Source organism: Salvia splendens, chromosome 1, assembly GCF_004379255.2.
Source record: "Salvia splendens isolate huo1 chromosome 1, SspV2, whole genome shotgun sequence".
Taxonomy (NCBI): Eukaryota; Viridiplantae; Streptophyta; class Magnoliopsida; order Lamiales; family Lamiaceae; genus Salvia; species Salvia splendens.
In genome coordinates this window covers 12,028,270-12,042,728 of record NC_056032.1, presented here as the reverse complement: position 1 = coordinate 12,042,728, position 14,459 = coordinate 12,028,270, and the positions used below count along the sequence as shown (strand labels likewise).

Genomic DNA, 14,459 nt, shown 5'->3' with positions numbered 1-14,459 from the left:
ATTTCTTTTCGGCACAAAGATTAAGAAAAAAGATGTATATTAAATAAAAAGATACTCACTACATCCCACAATAGTGGGAGTCACTCCTATTGTAGGCACGAATTTTAAGAAATGTAAATAATGGTAGATTGAAAAAGTTAGTGGAATATATGACCCACTTTTTTATATTAGTTTCATAATAAAATGTGAGTGAAGTGAGTTAGTAGAATGTGAGACTTACTTACTATTTATGGTAAAAATGAAATGTGACAAATGGAGTAATAAAGTAGGAAAGATGAAAAATTAAAGATAATAAAATAGGAGAAAGGGAAAAGTAAGAATGAGAAAATGTGTTATCTTTAATTAAAAAAGACTCTTATTATTTATGATTGGGGAAAGTAAGAGTGAGAAAATATTTAACAAAATATCGTAAACAAAAAAATTAATAAATAAATTGATACGTAACATTTCAAATGATACAAGTAGTAATTGATTCTTAAAACATTTTTTAAAAATAAGAAGAACAAGATGGCAGTATATTCATAAACTAATAATCACAATAATTAAGAAATCATATATATACTCCTAATCACACAAAACAAGAAAAGGGATATTATAAACGAGTGGTTTCTGTTCCCTAGGTCATAATTATACTCCTCTGTTATTCTTTTCCTCTTTCTCTCTTTTGCATCTTCTTTCTCCCGTCCATCTCTCTTTAGAAACAAAATCCAAAAACATTATAGATGAAACAAGGAGGACGGCGGGCCAAGCCCCCGCTGAAGCGGCGGCTTCGCATATGCTATCTCCGTCCCTGTCCTCTACTTTCCAAGCAGCATTGTCGTAGCAATGGTATTGTTGTGTGTGTGGGGGCGAAGTCGGGTCCTCTCTTGGCTCGGCCTGAAGTGCCTGCAGTTGTTGTCGATTTCTATTTTTTGTTAAAATATAAATACTCTTATCTACTTTATTTTCTCTTTATATCTTTTATTATTTTCTCCATTCACATAACACACCACAAAATATTGTTCGACCATCAGTACACATAATAAGGTGGACAGAAGCACACATTTCATAGAGTTGAGTAAGAATTGTTAGACTATACTAAACAAGATATATGTCACTCAAAAATAGACTAATTTTACTCTTTTAAATAGTCCACCAAAAGTAGATTAATTTTAAAAATGAAAAATTTTAAACACTACTAATAGTGTGGATCTGACAATCCACTAAATACTACTTCCATCATTTCCCCTCTTTACTTTTATCAATTGTGTATTAAATCTGGTGTCATTTACCAATTTGTATAAGTTAAATATGTGAATAACGATAATATTTTGTACTAAACAGATAGTATAACATAATCACCAATTAATCACAATATGTACATATATACAAATACAGAATCGAAATGATATAATTTATTAATGTCAACCAATCCAACAATCACGATCGCGACTGCAGAAGCTCGAAGGTTCTGAGGGAGTGAACAAGCCCCCTAATAGACCCGGCGCCAGCGAGCAGCGAAGCGACAAGGCAGAATCCGCTAAGAACCTGCAGGAAGAACCCCCGGCACGACCACCGCGAGATCTTGGCCCTCACCATGTACATCTCGATTGGGAAGAACACCGCCAGTGGCCAGAACGATATCGCACCCAGCAGCCCCACAAAATCATTGAAAAACGGCAGCAGCATCGCCACCAGCGTCGTGAACACCACGTACACACTCCGCCACACCACCCGAAAAAGATTCACCCTCAATCTCCCCAACTTGTGCTCCTTGCTCACGAACGTGTTCCCCGGCCACCTCCGCCTGCACCACCCCTCCACCGCCCCGAAGACCGGCTGGGCGAAAACCTGGTACGCCCCGAACAGGTGGATGGCGATGAACAGATTCGCCGTTAAGATCAGCCAGTACGGATCGTAAAAGCCGTACCCGGTCAGGAAGTTCCCCGGAGCGGCGTTGCCGAAGGCGGCGTACCCTAGCACGCCGCACAGCATGTAGAAAACCGTCGAGATTAGGATCCCGACGACGGAGGCGCGTTTCATCACCTTGCTCTCCGGCGCTCCTGATCGGATCGTGTCTTGGATCTCGATCAGGACGACGGCGAAGGCGTAGGCGAATGCGATGTTCCCGATCGCGGCGAAGCAGCTCCACATCTTCTCCTCGGCGGAGTAGGAATCGGTGATCGGTTTTCCTGTGATGCTAGTGGGGGCGTGTTTTTTCCCCGTGATCTTGGCGATGGAGAGGCCGAGGCCGATGGAGGCGTAGCTGAATGACATAATGGCCGCGATGAAGGAGAGAAATGCGAGCTCGTGAAAGTTGGGGACTTGGGAGATAACTATTTGTATCAATCCGAATAGCACAATGAAAGGATTGTTGGACAATGTGCAATCATGGTTGTGTCCATGCTTGTGAAAGCACAATGATTTTTTCATCGCCCTACAAAAACAAGAGTAGTATCTATGAAGAGAAAGTGAGAGACAAGAGAGAAACGCAAATTGCAGGCTTACACCAAGCTGATAGCGGTTGTGATCGAGTATCCAATCGTCACACCGACAAGATAGCTGTATTGAACCACCCCGCAAAACTTATATTTGATGCCTCCTGCATCACATCAGGTGATTACTGTGAGATTGTGAAATGAAGCATTAGTGAGATTTTATTTTACCTAGATAGGATTTGACGGCGTCTTTGTAGACGTAATTTCTGGTGCCGTCAGCGGCGCGATAGCAGTCGGCGAGTAAGGTCGAGGTGAACATAGTGATAATTGAGAAGGCCAGGAGTACAGTCAGCCCTACAATCCAACCCATTTGAGCGATGGCCCATGCCAATGTCAATACACCCGACCCGATAACTGCTGTTATTATGTGGGCCCCTGCTGACCACACCGTTCCTTTTTCGCACTCCAATAGAAACCACCGATTTAACAGATTGTTTTTATTGAATCATACAGAATAACAATAAAATCATTTGCTCAGAACCAAATATACAGAGAACAAGAAAATTATCAAATAAAAATAAAAATGAAATTTACCAGTTCTTTTTGGATGCCCATCTTCATCGAATTTGGATGCATCATTTCCCGGCACCGGCGGGGCTTCGATGTTCGAACTTTCTACATTCATAATTCTCAATAACTGGAAGATAAAAATAAATGAAATATGAAACGTCGCACGACAATTAAAATAGAGGAAGATATTCATTGTGAAACTCACTGATTTTTCACTCTCAGATTTGCATTAGTATTAGAACTAACATTTATTAAAATAAAATGAAAAATAAAGCCAAATGATCACCAAATTGGGCTTAACTATAGGTAGGGCTTTTATGTAAGCTAGCTCTTATTTCAAAATGGGAAGGTTGAAACATGGAAGTGAACGAATTTATCTAAAGAGTGAAAATTTAGGAAGAAGGCTAGATTGAAATGAGGCAGCTTTGAATTATCATAAACCTTTGTATCTGCAAATTTTGTGAACCGATGGATGCATGCCTATATTTATTGTTGGATAGATGCATGATATACGGCGTTAAGATTTGGTTACGGTTAATTAATTCTTTTTTAATAATGTACTTAATACTTGGTCTAAGTGTATTATTCACCACTCATTTTATTTGCTCAATCTATGAATGTATCCAATGTCTCATTGACACTTGATTTAGACAAAAGTATCAATTATTTTCTTACGTTTAACCTGATCATTTTTATGATTTATACCCTATATATATTGTAGGGCTGTGATCGATGCAAAATTGAATCTTAATGAGCTGGATAAACTAAATACAATGATTATTTTTAGATAAAACGGAACTACATACAATGGTTATTTTTAGATAAAACGGTGATCATTTTTAGAACATCCACAGTGGGACAGATGTCCCGACGGACTTCCCAAAAACACCTCTTGCCACGTCATCAGGGCATCCCACTGCACTGTCACGTCATAATGACATCCCACTGCACAATGGCGGACATCCCCAAGGACATCCCGACGGAGATCCACAATAATAAAAATTCACAAATTCACCAAATTAAATAATTTACGGAATTAAAATTTCGACACGAATAATGCAACCACTTTATTTAAAATAAAAAAACATACATAATTATTAAAAAAATACATAGTTAAAAAAAAATCGGGACGTCAGCCGGGACGTCCGTCGTGGCACCGCAATGGTGGACGTCACGACGAACGTCCCCGGAATGCCGCGGAACTCCGGTGTCCGCAACGCACGTCCACGTCCGCCTCTCTGCTGCCTAATGGCGGACGTCCCGCGCGGACTTCTGACACGCCGGTCGGACATCCGCCGTGATGGCCGCCGTTGCGGATGCTCTTAGTTTGTTTTGGATTATACTAGCTATTAAAATATGGCGGTTATCTTGAGATTTTTGTTTATACGAAATAGTATAAAACAATCTTTTAATAAATCGCAAGTGAGTTGTAGTGACCTATTTTGCATATATTGAGCTAACAAAATGGAGCATAATGAAAATATAATTTGGTGCATTTTTTTCTGTTTCCATTATTTTATGTTTTTTCAAAATAAATGTAAAATAATGTGTACATATGATCTTCTTATTCTGTTTGTGGACGATCTTATATTAGTAGGATGTAGGAATATGTTATGTATGGGAATGAAATTAAACCTGTCACTCGTGTATATTGTTAGAAAAGTGGAGTACTCTATTAGAAAAAAGAATAGTAATAATGTTGTCGCTTATCGAAAATAAAATTTTTGTCCACGAATTTTCAATTTTAATTAACAGAATATTATGTGTAAATTAATCTAAGTATAATTGAAACATAATTTTTAAGTTTCCTTTCATATTAAAATAATGTTACGTAATCGAGATGTTACAGTGATATAATCATAATTAAGAACCCATTTCCTTTTTCCACTTATATATATATGCATGTTAGTTAACCTTCAATTTCAACAACACAAGTCTAATACATTTCAACAACCTTATAAAAATTAATCATATGATTCAGAGACGTTAATTGGGAAAATATTATATCGATTAAATTATGAATTTTCTTTATGAATTTGTAAAACGTCAATTAAAATAAATCAAAGTATAATTTAATTTCCTGGCCATATCATCTCGAACATAGAATATATGAGAGCACGAATTAGAATCAGCAATAACATAAAATCGAACAGCACTCATAATTAAGAGAGTACCAAAATGATGGAAAATACACAAATAGGAATTAGCCATATTATAAAGTTAACATGAAATATGAATAATATAAGGTAGCAACATGTTTCGATTAATACCTCAGTTATATTCTTTCAACAAAGGTTTATCCCCTCCAAGCCAAAAAACTTGCATTTTTGTTTGAGTGATTAAGGCGAGGGACAACATTTCTAATATATTCGTGTATTGAAAGTGTGGAATAGTTTGGCTTGATGGGAACTCCCAACTTGGCCTAATTGACAAGCCTCATTTACCCAATCTTATGGTTGGATTAAAACACAACGTGATCAAAATATTGCCAAGCCCACTTCACACATTTAAATCTTACAAGCTTTCCAAACTAAAAAACTATATGTACTACATTAATGGAGTACATTGAACAAGTATTTTAGAAAAAGAAAAAAAAAAAGCATTGAATCACTTTTGATCATATTTTCTCAATTGGGATAACATGGAATATTGAGCTACTAAAAAAAATTATAAATATACCAAAAATATACTACTCCACTATACTACTACTAGATTCAATTCAATGACTAAAGAAAGAGAATAATGAAAGGAGAAACATCAAATGAAAAGAACTCATGAATTGGGAAAGTGGAGAATTACTGAATTGGGAAAGTACACAATTCTTCAGAGATAAATTACTGAATTGGGAAAGTGGAGAATTATAAAATTTGAGGGAAATTGCTCGTATAAATATAATGGTGCGTTTTTTCAGTTTCGTGTCATCATCCAAATTAAACCCCTCTTTCTAAACCTCATGAATCTATTCCCAACTCATGTCAGAGTCAATCGCTCGCCATTTATTTCTATCTCAATCACCAATTATTCTCTAATTAGTTATATGTCACAACCGCTGTGGCTGCGTTCGCAAACGTGGCTTCCTCGTTTCTACTCCAATTTAGTCATTTATCTCGACCGTGTTTCATTGAATGGATTCATGAATGATGGAAGGAATTAGAGCATAAATTTGTTTTTTTTTAATTTTCCTTCTTGGAATATGAAAATTTGCCTTTTATTTTATACAATGAATTGCGTGTATGCTTTTGAGCATTATCATATAACTGCTATGAGCAAGACAATACTAACAATTAGTATTATTTAAGTTTTTTTTCAATGGAAAGTGGTGGATATCTTGTTTGGTGGTCTCGATCAGTAATCCATCTTATGAACTTGTGTTTTTTTATGTAACTTTAGGATGTAAGGATTGAAGTGAAATTAGTGTTTCTGTAAAAAGGAAGAAATCCTGAAAACTTTGGCTAAGTTGATTGTTTCCTATATTAGAAGTGGGGAGTCTGGTCTTTTTACTTTTAATTTCATCCAATTTCAGATTGGGATATGTCAAGTGAATATATTGCCATTGAGTATATGCACCCCTGCTGTGAATCTGTGATTAATATGGACATTGGTAACTCAAGTCACCTCTTAGGTATAGGAAGATTAGAATTATTTATGAAGATGCATTTTACTTGTTATGGGTTTGCTTCTTGATTAATAGGTCCTGTCCTATCTTTCTTGTCTCCCATTTTTCTAAATCTATGGTATTGGACCATATGCGGCCACCTTTTCTACATTTTTTGGTGTTTGTCAGGAGGAAAAGATGCAACCGTGACTAATAGTATAACTTCGTAAATATTACATTACTGATCATTCTGCTAGCTTCTTGCCAGTTTCATAGCTGATCTAGTCTAATCAACATTCTATAAATTACTCTGAGGTTGTTTTTTTGGATTGTCAGTTTCTCCCACTATATGAATATTCAAATGACTGTTGACTGTTTCAAACTAATATGATAATTTTTTTAGTGTGTTCCATTGTTGTTTCAGAACTTGGTTGCAGGTAAGTAATTCGAGATGCTTTTATCATATATATACTGCTCTCAGACCTTATTCAAAATCTCTTTGTTTAACCTTTATACCTATGGTGTCACATTTCAAGGTTCTTAAATATGTTCCCCTGATTCTTTAGCATGTAACTTTTAATATATAAGGAAGTCTGTAGCTCAAGGTAGGACCACAAGATGCTTTTCCTTTTAAATTTTCAGCTGCTCTTTCTAAGATATCTTGCTATTTTTAGGATAGTTTGCTTTTACATCCTTTTCCTTCTCTTGTATACTTATGATGCTACATTCTGTCCTTAGTTCTTTCCTTGCTACTGATTACTTTTTCTCATCAATTGCTTGCATATGGGCAAAACCTTTCCAGCATTGTATAATTGGTCCAAGTTCTCTTACACCCATGTCAATGCAAGTAAGATAATCTATTTCTTATTTCTATGTTACTGTTAATTCATTAGAACTGCTTCCCTTATTCTTTTGTTCCAGTTAGGCATGCACAAACCGACCCGGCCCGGCGGTTAACCGGCGGTTCGGAACCGCCGGTTCATGAACCGGAACCGGGCCCGGAACCGGCGGGTTGAACCGGCAGAAGGGTCGCAGGGTCATAAGGGCCGGTTCAGGTTCGGCAATATCTTGAACCGTGAACCGGCGGTTCAAAACCGGCGGTTCGGCGGTTCGAACCGCCGGTTCAAAGGGTCGAACGGCATAGGGTTCGTAGGGGTTCGTAGGGGTTCAAAGTAGGGATTGGTATGAACCGGCGGTTCGCCGGTTTTGGGCGAAAACCGCCGGTTTGAACCGGCGGTTCCGACCGGTTTCCGCCGGTTCCGGAAGCTTTTCAGGCGTAGGGGCTAGGTGAAGTCAGAAACCGGCGGTTTGTGTCGGAAAATCGTGGACCAACCCGCCGGTTTTGTGGAAAAACCGCCGGTTTTGTGGTTGAACCGCCGGTTCAGGCGGTAAACCGGCGGTTCGGCCGAAAATTTGAAAATTTGAAAATTTGAAATTTGAATTTGGATGAATCAAGAAGTAAGCTCTCGGCGAAAAATATGGAAGCCGTGATGTTACTTGATGATTGGGCCAAAGCTGACGTCCGAGAACAAGAAAATGATTGGAATGATCGTCAAGAGGGATCACAAGATGAATTCTCCGGGGATGAAGATTAGGCCAACCGTCAACCGCCGCCGGCCAAGCCAAATAGGTAAGTAAGGTAAGAGAACTACGTGGACTTTGATTCCCTAATGCAAATGAGCAATTGGGATACGTAGGCACCCCAACTTAAATTTTTTAATTTAAGTTGAGCTCAAGTCCTTTTTCTTTTATTTCTTTTTTTTCCCATTAATTCCTACTTTAAAAATATGCAAATACAATTACATAATTGTATTTGTATATACTCTAGTCGATGAAGTATATTTCTCTATACGGCTAAATGAGGGAAACTTTTGACAATTCTACTATAATTGTTGATTGTTAGACGAAACTCAACATTTAAAGTTGAATTGCTAAAGGTGTCCTTAATTTAGTTATGTAGAAAGATCTTCTTCGCCGGTTAAGAGTATATATATAATACACTTATACGTTTAAGAACTTCAACGTCGTTTCTTGTCATTTGTAATTAGTTCTTCACTAGTAGTCTCATTTGTATTTAAATTTTGTTTAAGACTTCAAGACCGCCATATGTTTTCAATTTGTAATTGTTGTAACTTGTAACGTGTAATTTGTAAACATGCAATTTCAATAAAATTGCAACTTTAGCCGTATTTTTTTCAATTTTATTTACTCACATTGCATACAAAAACAAACTTGAAAAGTGTAATTTAATTTGATTAAAATTGAAAAGTTGAAAAATGCAAAAAAAAAAAAAATCGTCGAACCGCCGAACCGGCCCGGAACCGGCGGTTCAAGCCGAAAACCGGCGGTTTTGAACCGCCGCGTAACCCGCCGGTTTTTTTAACCGGAACCGGAACCGCCGGGAGCTAGGCGGGCCGGTTCAGGTTCGGCAATTTCTCGACCCTTGAACCGCCGGTTCGGACCCGGAACCGGCGGTTTACGACCCTTGTGCATGCCTAGTTCCAGTATCGTCCTATGGTTACACCACCACAACAGCATCTAGCCAGGTGGACGGACAGCCAAACATAGGGATGCCTCCTCATCCTTCCCAACTCCAGTATCCTCAAGCAGTTCCACCTCTACCATCGCAGCTGCCTTTACCATCTCAGCCACCGCCACCAAGAACTGGTCTTCCAGGGTATGGTTGACTCGTGCTAATTTAGCAATCAAAAGCGTCACCCGCAATTGTACGGTGGCAAGTAAAAATTTTCGATCCTCGAAAACCAAATGCTGGAATGAATACTATGATGCAATGTCAAACACTATTTAAACTAATTAAGGGGGGTTTTGATTTTTATTATCTAAAGACAATAATAAACTAAGTAACAAAGACAATTAAAATCAAATAACCAAAAACCAAAGAAAGCAAATAAACAAAGGTTTTCAAACAATATAGGAAATGAAGGTCGGGACGATTGGATAGACCCCATCTCGGGTGCATCTAACACGTTGATCGGACTCTAATGTTGGAGTCTCCTCCCAACACTTCAAGTCCGACTCCCTAATTCTACGGACCCAAGCCCTCTCTCTAGCTATGCATCTCTCGATCACATAAAACGCACGGAGTTGTTGATTACTTAACAATCTAATCAAACATTTCTCAATGCTAACGCACTGAGTTGTTGATTATTTAACAATCTAATCAAACATTTCTCAATGACAATAATTAGAACTGATAGAAATCCATGAGTTCCATATTAAAACCAATTGGTGATAATGCATCTATCGATCACATAAAACGCACGGAGTTGTTGATTATTTAACAATCTAATCAAACATTTCTCAATGCTATGCATCTCTCGATCACATAAAACGCATGGAGTTGTTGATTATTTAACAATCTAATCAAACATTTCTCAATGACAATAATTAGAACTGATAGAAATCCATGATTTCCATCTTAAAACCAATTGGTGATAAGAGGAGAGGCCCATGTGTCACGGCCGCCCTTACTAAGGATAGGAAAGACGGGGAAATCGTGACTAGGGAAGGGACTAAGGAGCGGGGAAGAAGAAGGGGAAAACAATGAAAGACAACATCTTAAACAAAGCTTCAAAAGAAAAGTTTTAATCGATTAAACAATTAAGCAGCGGGTTAATATCTCAAGGTAATTAATGTCATAAAGTAGTGTAGAGCAAAACGAAAGACTTTATCAAGAACGATTCGAAACAAGGCAGCAGAATAAAGGTGTCTAGAGAGTCATAGGGAGGCGCCTATGTATGAAGACACGACGCATCCGGAATTTCTTAAGGCTCGACTCAACATCCGCCGCAACATCACCGCTCAACCTGCACATAAAGAAAATATATGCAGAGCTGAGTACTTGACATACTCAGTGGACACACACCAAAATATTTGATAAAAGTTATGTCATTCATACCATAGTGAACTCGAGTTTTAACATTTTAGAAAGAATATCATCGAGTATCACAAAACATTTTCGTAGATTGGTCAGTCAAAACAATCTCCCCACTTTCTCCACAATCAATCAATCACATCCTCTTACCATAGTGCGACGAAAGTGTGGCCACACTATTCGCCCACGAGACCGGCCGACTAGCAAGGAAGGCTCCCGATCCCATCTGTGTACACAGCCTGATAGGGTTTGCGGCCCTACTCAGACCCGAATTTGTTTCACACATAGCCCTATAGCCTAATGGAGCAAGCTCAAACGAACTAGACATCAGACAACAATCTCAACATCACACATAGCCCTATAGCCTAACGGAGCAAGCTCAAACGAACTAGGCATCAGGCAACAATCTCAACATCAAAACAATCATGGCATGACATAACACTTTAAACCACCCTTATAACACTGTATCATACTTTTGAAAGCGTAAAAGAGTTTAGTAAAAGAAAGTCCACCTCGATTGCTTACAAACAAGGTTCACAACTTTATTGAAATCCTTGCTCTTCGTACGCACGTACGCACAACAACCCTTATCAACATCATAACCACATAATACAACACAATCAGTTTTCTATCAACACATTACTCATGCATGCCCTATCGTTCCTTTCATCGTTTTCCCATATTGCCCATCCCAAAGTTCACCATCATAAACGATACGAACCCTTTGGCATACATCAACGTGAAACGCATAATCACATCATAGGATAAGTTCTTACTCACACATGTATCATGTATTTCATTCAAAACTTGCCAACAATACTATTTCAATCAAGACATGAATCTGGCAGAACAACGCAGTCGTTTTGTAAAAATCATTAAAAACAAAATCCACACCAAATCCTGTTAAAAATCCACACCAAAATCACATCTTAAGTCGGTCAAAAACAAAAACGAAACTCACTAGACGAGAATACAAATTCTGACAGGACTGCGCAGTTCAATTGAAAAATTCGTTAAAATTTCATCTTTCGTCAAAAGAGGCTGAAATTTTGACACAACAGAGAAGACACTTAAAATTTCACTCAGTTAAAAATTAGTGCCAAAATAAGATTGTTTGGTCGGCCAAACACTCGTCGGAACCTACTGTCCAAACACCACAGTTTTCATGCTCAACATTTACAAACTAGGGTTTGTCTATCATTCATCCACGCATACATATTCATGCTTTCAACACATGTTCACGCTTCAAAAACGACATCACAACTATGTTCTCCTATTTACACATAGCATTCACCAATGAATCATCCACAAACTCACACACATACATACACGCACATACACATATTTTCTCATGCAAACATCCTTCCCAACCGATTAATTTTTAGATCTACGATTTCTACACTCACTATATGCATGAGGGGATCAAGAAACATGGATTCAATGGTAAGAAGGAGAAAGATGAATCAAAGTATACCTTTCTCTTGAAAAACAATCGGTAGGAATGACGAATGATGCGATTCTTCGATGAATCTTGAATTTCCAACTCCACAATGATGCAAGAACAAGGAATTGGTGAATGATTGATGGAGAATGAGAGGAAGAGAGAGACGTGTGGTATGAAGAGAAGAGGGAGGCGAAAATATTAGAGCTAGGGTTAGGGTTCTTTTAATTTATAGTCTAAGATAAATCCCGCAATAAAGCAATTAAAATTGTGGAAGAATAAAATAGAGGTCAATGAATAAATCCCACCATTAAAAGGAAAATAGGCGTGTAGTATGTGGGGGAGTAATTTTCAAAAATTGCTATTTAATTAGCATAGATATTTATTTTGTATTTACTTGGAGAGAAAGATACTCACAAAATAGGTAAAAAGATATTGAGTATCTCATAAATAAGGTAACAAAATAATTCAAGCATCTCTAAGTGGGGAAATAAAAAGGGGCGTGTATATTGGGAAAAATCAAGGAAAAATACTTAAATCCTCAAATCAAATAGGAATAGGATTTAAATTAGGTAATTTCTTGTAGGAAAAGACTCCCACAAAATAGGTAACGAATAAATTAATCCCACAAGTAATTGAAAGGCATATGTGCGAAAATTATGAGGTTTTAGGGAAAGAAATAATCAAATCTTAATTAACATAGGATATGGAGAGATTTGGCAAGATATGGTAAGATTTAATTGGACTTTAATTCAAGGAAAGAGATAAACAAGATACCAATAAAATCTACAAAAATAATTCTCTCTCCTAATTAATAAGAGATTTCGAAAATCTCAAGGGATGGCCAAGGGGTCGAAAATCATGTAGAATAGCATAAGGATAATTTGGTTTGGATTTAATTTAGATAAATATCCCAAAGTAATTAATTAAATCTAAGAAAGAAAGTATTATTTCCAATAAATAGGAGGGCCGAAAATTTAATGGCTAGAATGATTATGCATTATCCCATTTAAGTTAATTCACATATTGGAAGCTTAATCACATTAACTCACATAACTCACAACAACTAATTTCACATAATTAACTCAAACACATAGAGACTCAATTTCCACAAAAGAAATTCTCATTCAACATCCACATTAATTAAAATAAAATAAGCCATCAAATAAAAATAATAACTAAAAAAGTCACAATTTTCCAGGGTGCTACACCATGAGACTTATATAGTGGATTAAGCTATTTGTATTCACCGATGTGGGATATTATTATATTCATTTTTATGTTTCAATTGCCAACACCATCCCTCAAACCCTTCTAGGTGAATCTTGGAGGGGTTGGACTTTTTTATGATCGATTGGACAATCGGCCAAAAAAAATTTTCGATCGGTTGGACCATTGGCCCAAATTTTCAGCCCAGTTATACTGCTAGGTCAGTCATTTTTTTTCGGTTTCAGCCCAGATATACTGCTGGGTTAGTTAAATATGACCCACAGTCGGCGACCCGCTCTGATATCATGATAGAAATCCATGGGTTCCATCTTAAAACCAATTAGTGATAAGTGGAGAGGCACATGAGACTTATATAGTGGATTAAGCTTTTTGTGTACACCGATGTGAGATATTATTATATTCATTTTTATGTTTAATTGCCATAACAAGATAGATTTAGCTTTTTTCCTATACTTATGGTGTCAAGTTGATAATACAATGAACATTGGATACAATTCCTGTTACTCATTTATTACTTCAAAACTTCAAATTGACTGCAACTTATATCTTGCAGTTTGTTTGCTCTGGTTCAGGAGGCCAAAATGCTTTCAACTTAGTTCAAGTTGATTATGTTTTTACTGACATTGTTGCGACGCAGTTTTAACATTGTTTGTTTTGTATTACTCCATATATTTAGTTTAGTTTGATTCTAATATATTAAAAAATGTTATTGAAATTTTTTATTTTATAAAATTCATAAAAATTGAAGCTTGATTTGTTATATTATTCATTTCTTTAAATTTTTAGAGAAAACGAGCGATTCGAACTTTGATTTTTATGAAATTAAAATTTTCAATAACATTTTTTATGTATTAGAATTAAACTATATATATAAAATAAAATAAAAAATGTTAAATTGATATTGACCATTTATGGTTCAGATCGGATGGACTAGATATTTTTAGTAGTTATCAATTTAAGGGGTAGTTATATAAAAAAAATTCCTATAATTTTGGATAGTTTCCAAATTTCACAGTAATGTCAATTTTATTCGAAAAGTTAATATAATTATTTTAACCTTTTACCTGGAAGTGAGATACACCTGTTCTAACTCCATTTGAAAGACACTACATGTCATACTCTGGCACTTATATTTTCTCCTGAAAATTTAATATGTATACACGTAATTGTGTGTCCAGAAGAAAACACATGGCCACTTGAGTAGATAGGTTTCAATTTTGTCCCCTTGAAACCAGTCCGATGAGGCTGCCAAGAAACTTCATTTTTTTGACCACCGACCCCACACGGCAGACCTCCATATTAGAGCATCTC

General features: G+C 36.8%; 1 protein-coding gene across 1 annotated transcript; it reads right to left on the bottom strand.

Annotated features, from left to right (window-relative positions):
* Positions 1–1,419: 1,419 nt before the first annotated feature.
* Positions 1,420–10,703, bottom strand: LOC121804302 (amino acid permease 8-like). Its single transcript, XM_042203801.1, has 5 exons — positions 10,687–10,703; positions 3,012–3,058; positions 2,646–2,870; positions 2,488–2,581; positions 1,420–2,416 (listed from the first exon to the last, which is right to left on the bottom strand). The coding sequence occupies exons 1-5, from the start codon at positions 10,701–10,703 to the stop codon at positions 1,420–1,422; spliced, it is 1,380 nt and encodes a 459-aa protein (XP_042059735.1).
* Positions 10,704–14,459: the final 3,756 nt, after the last annotated feature.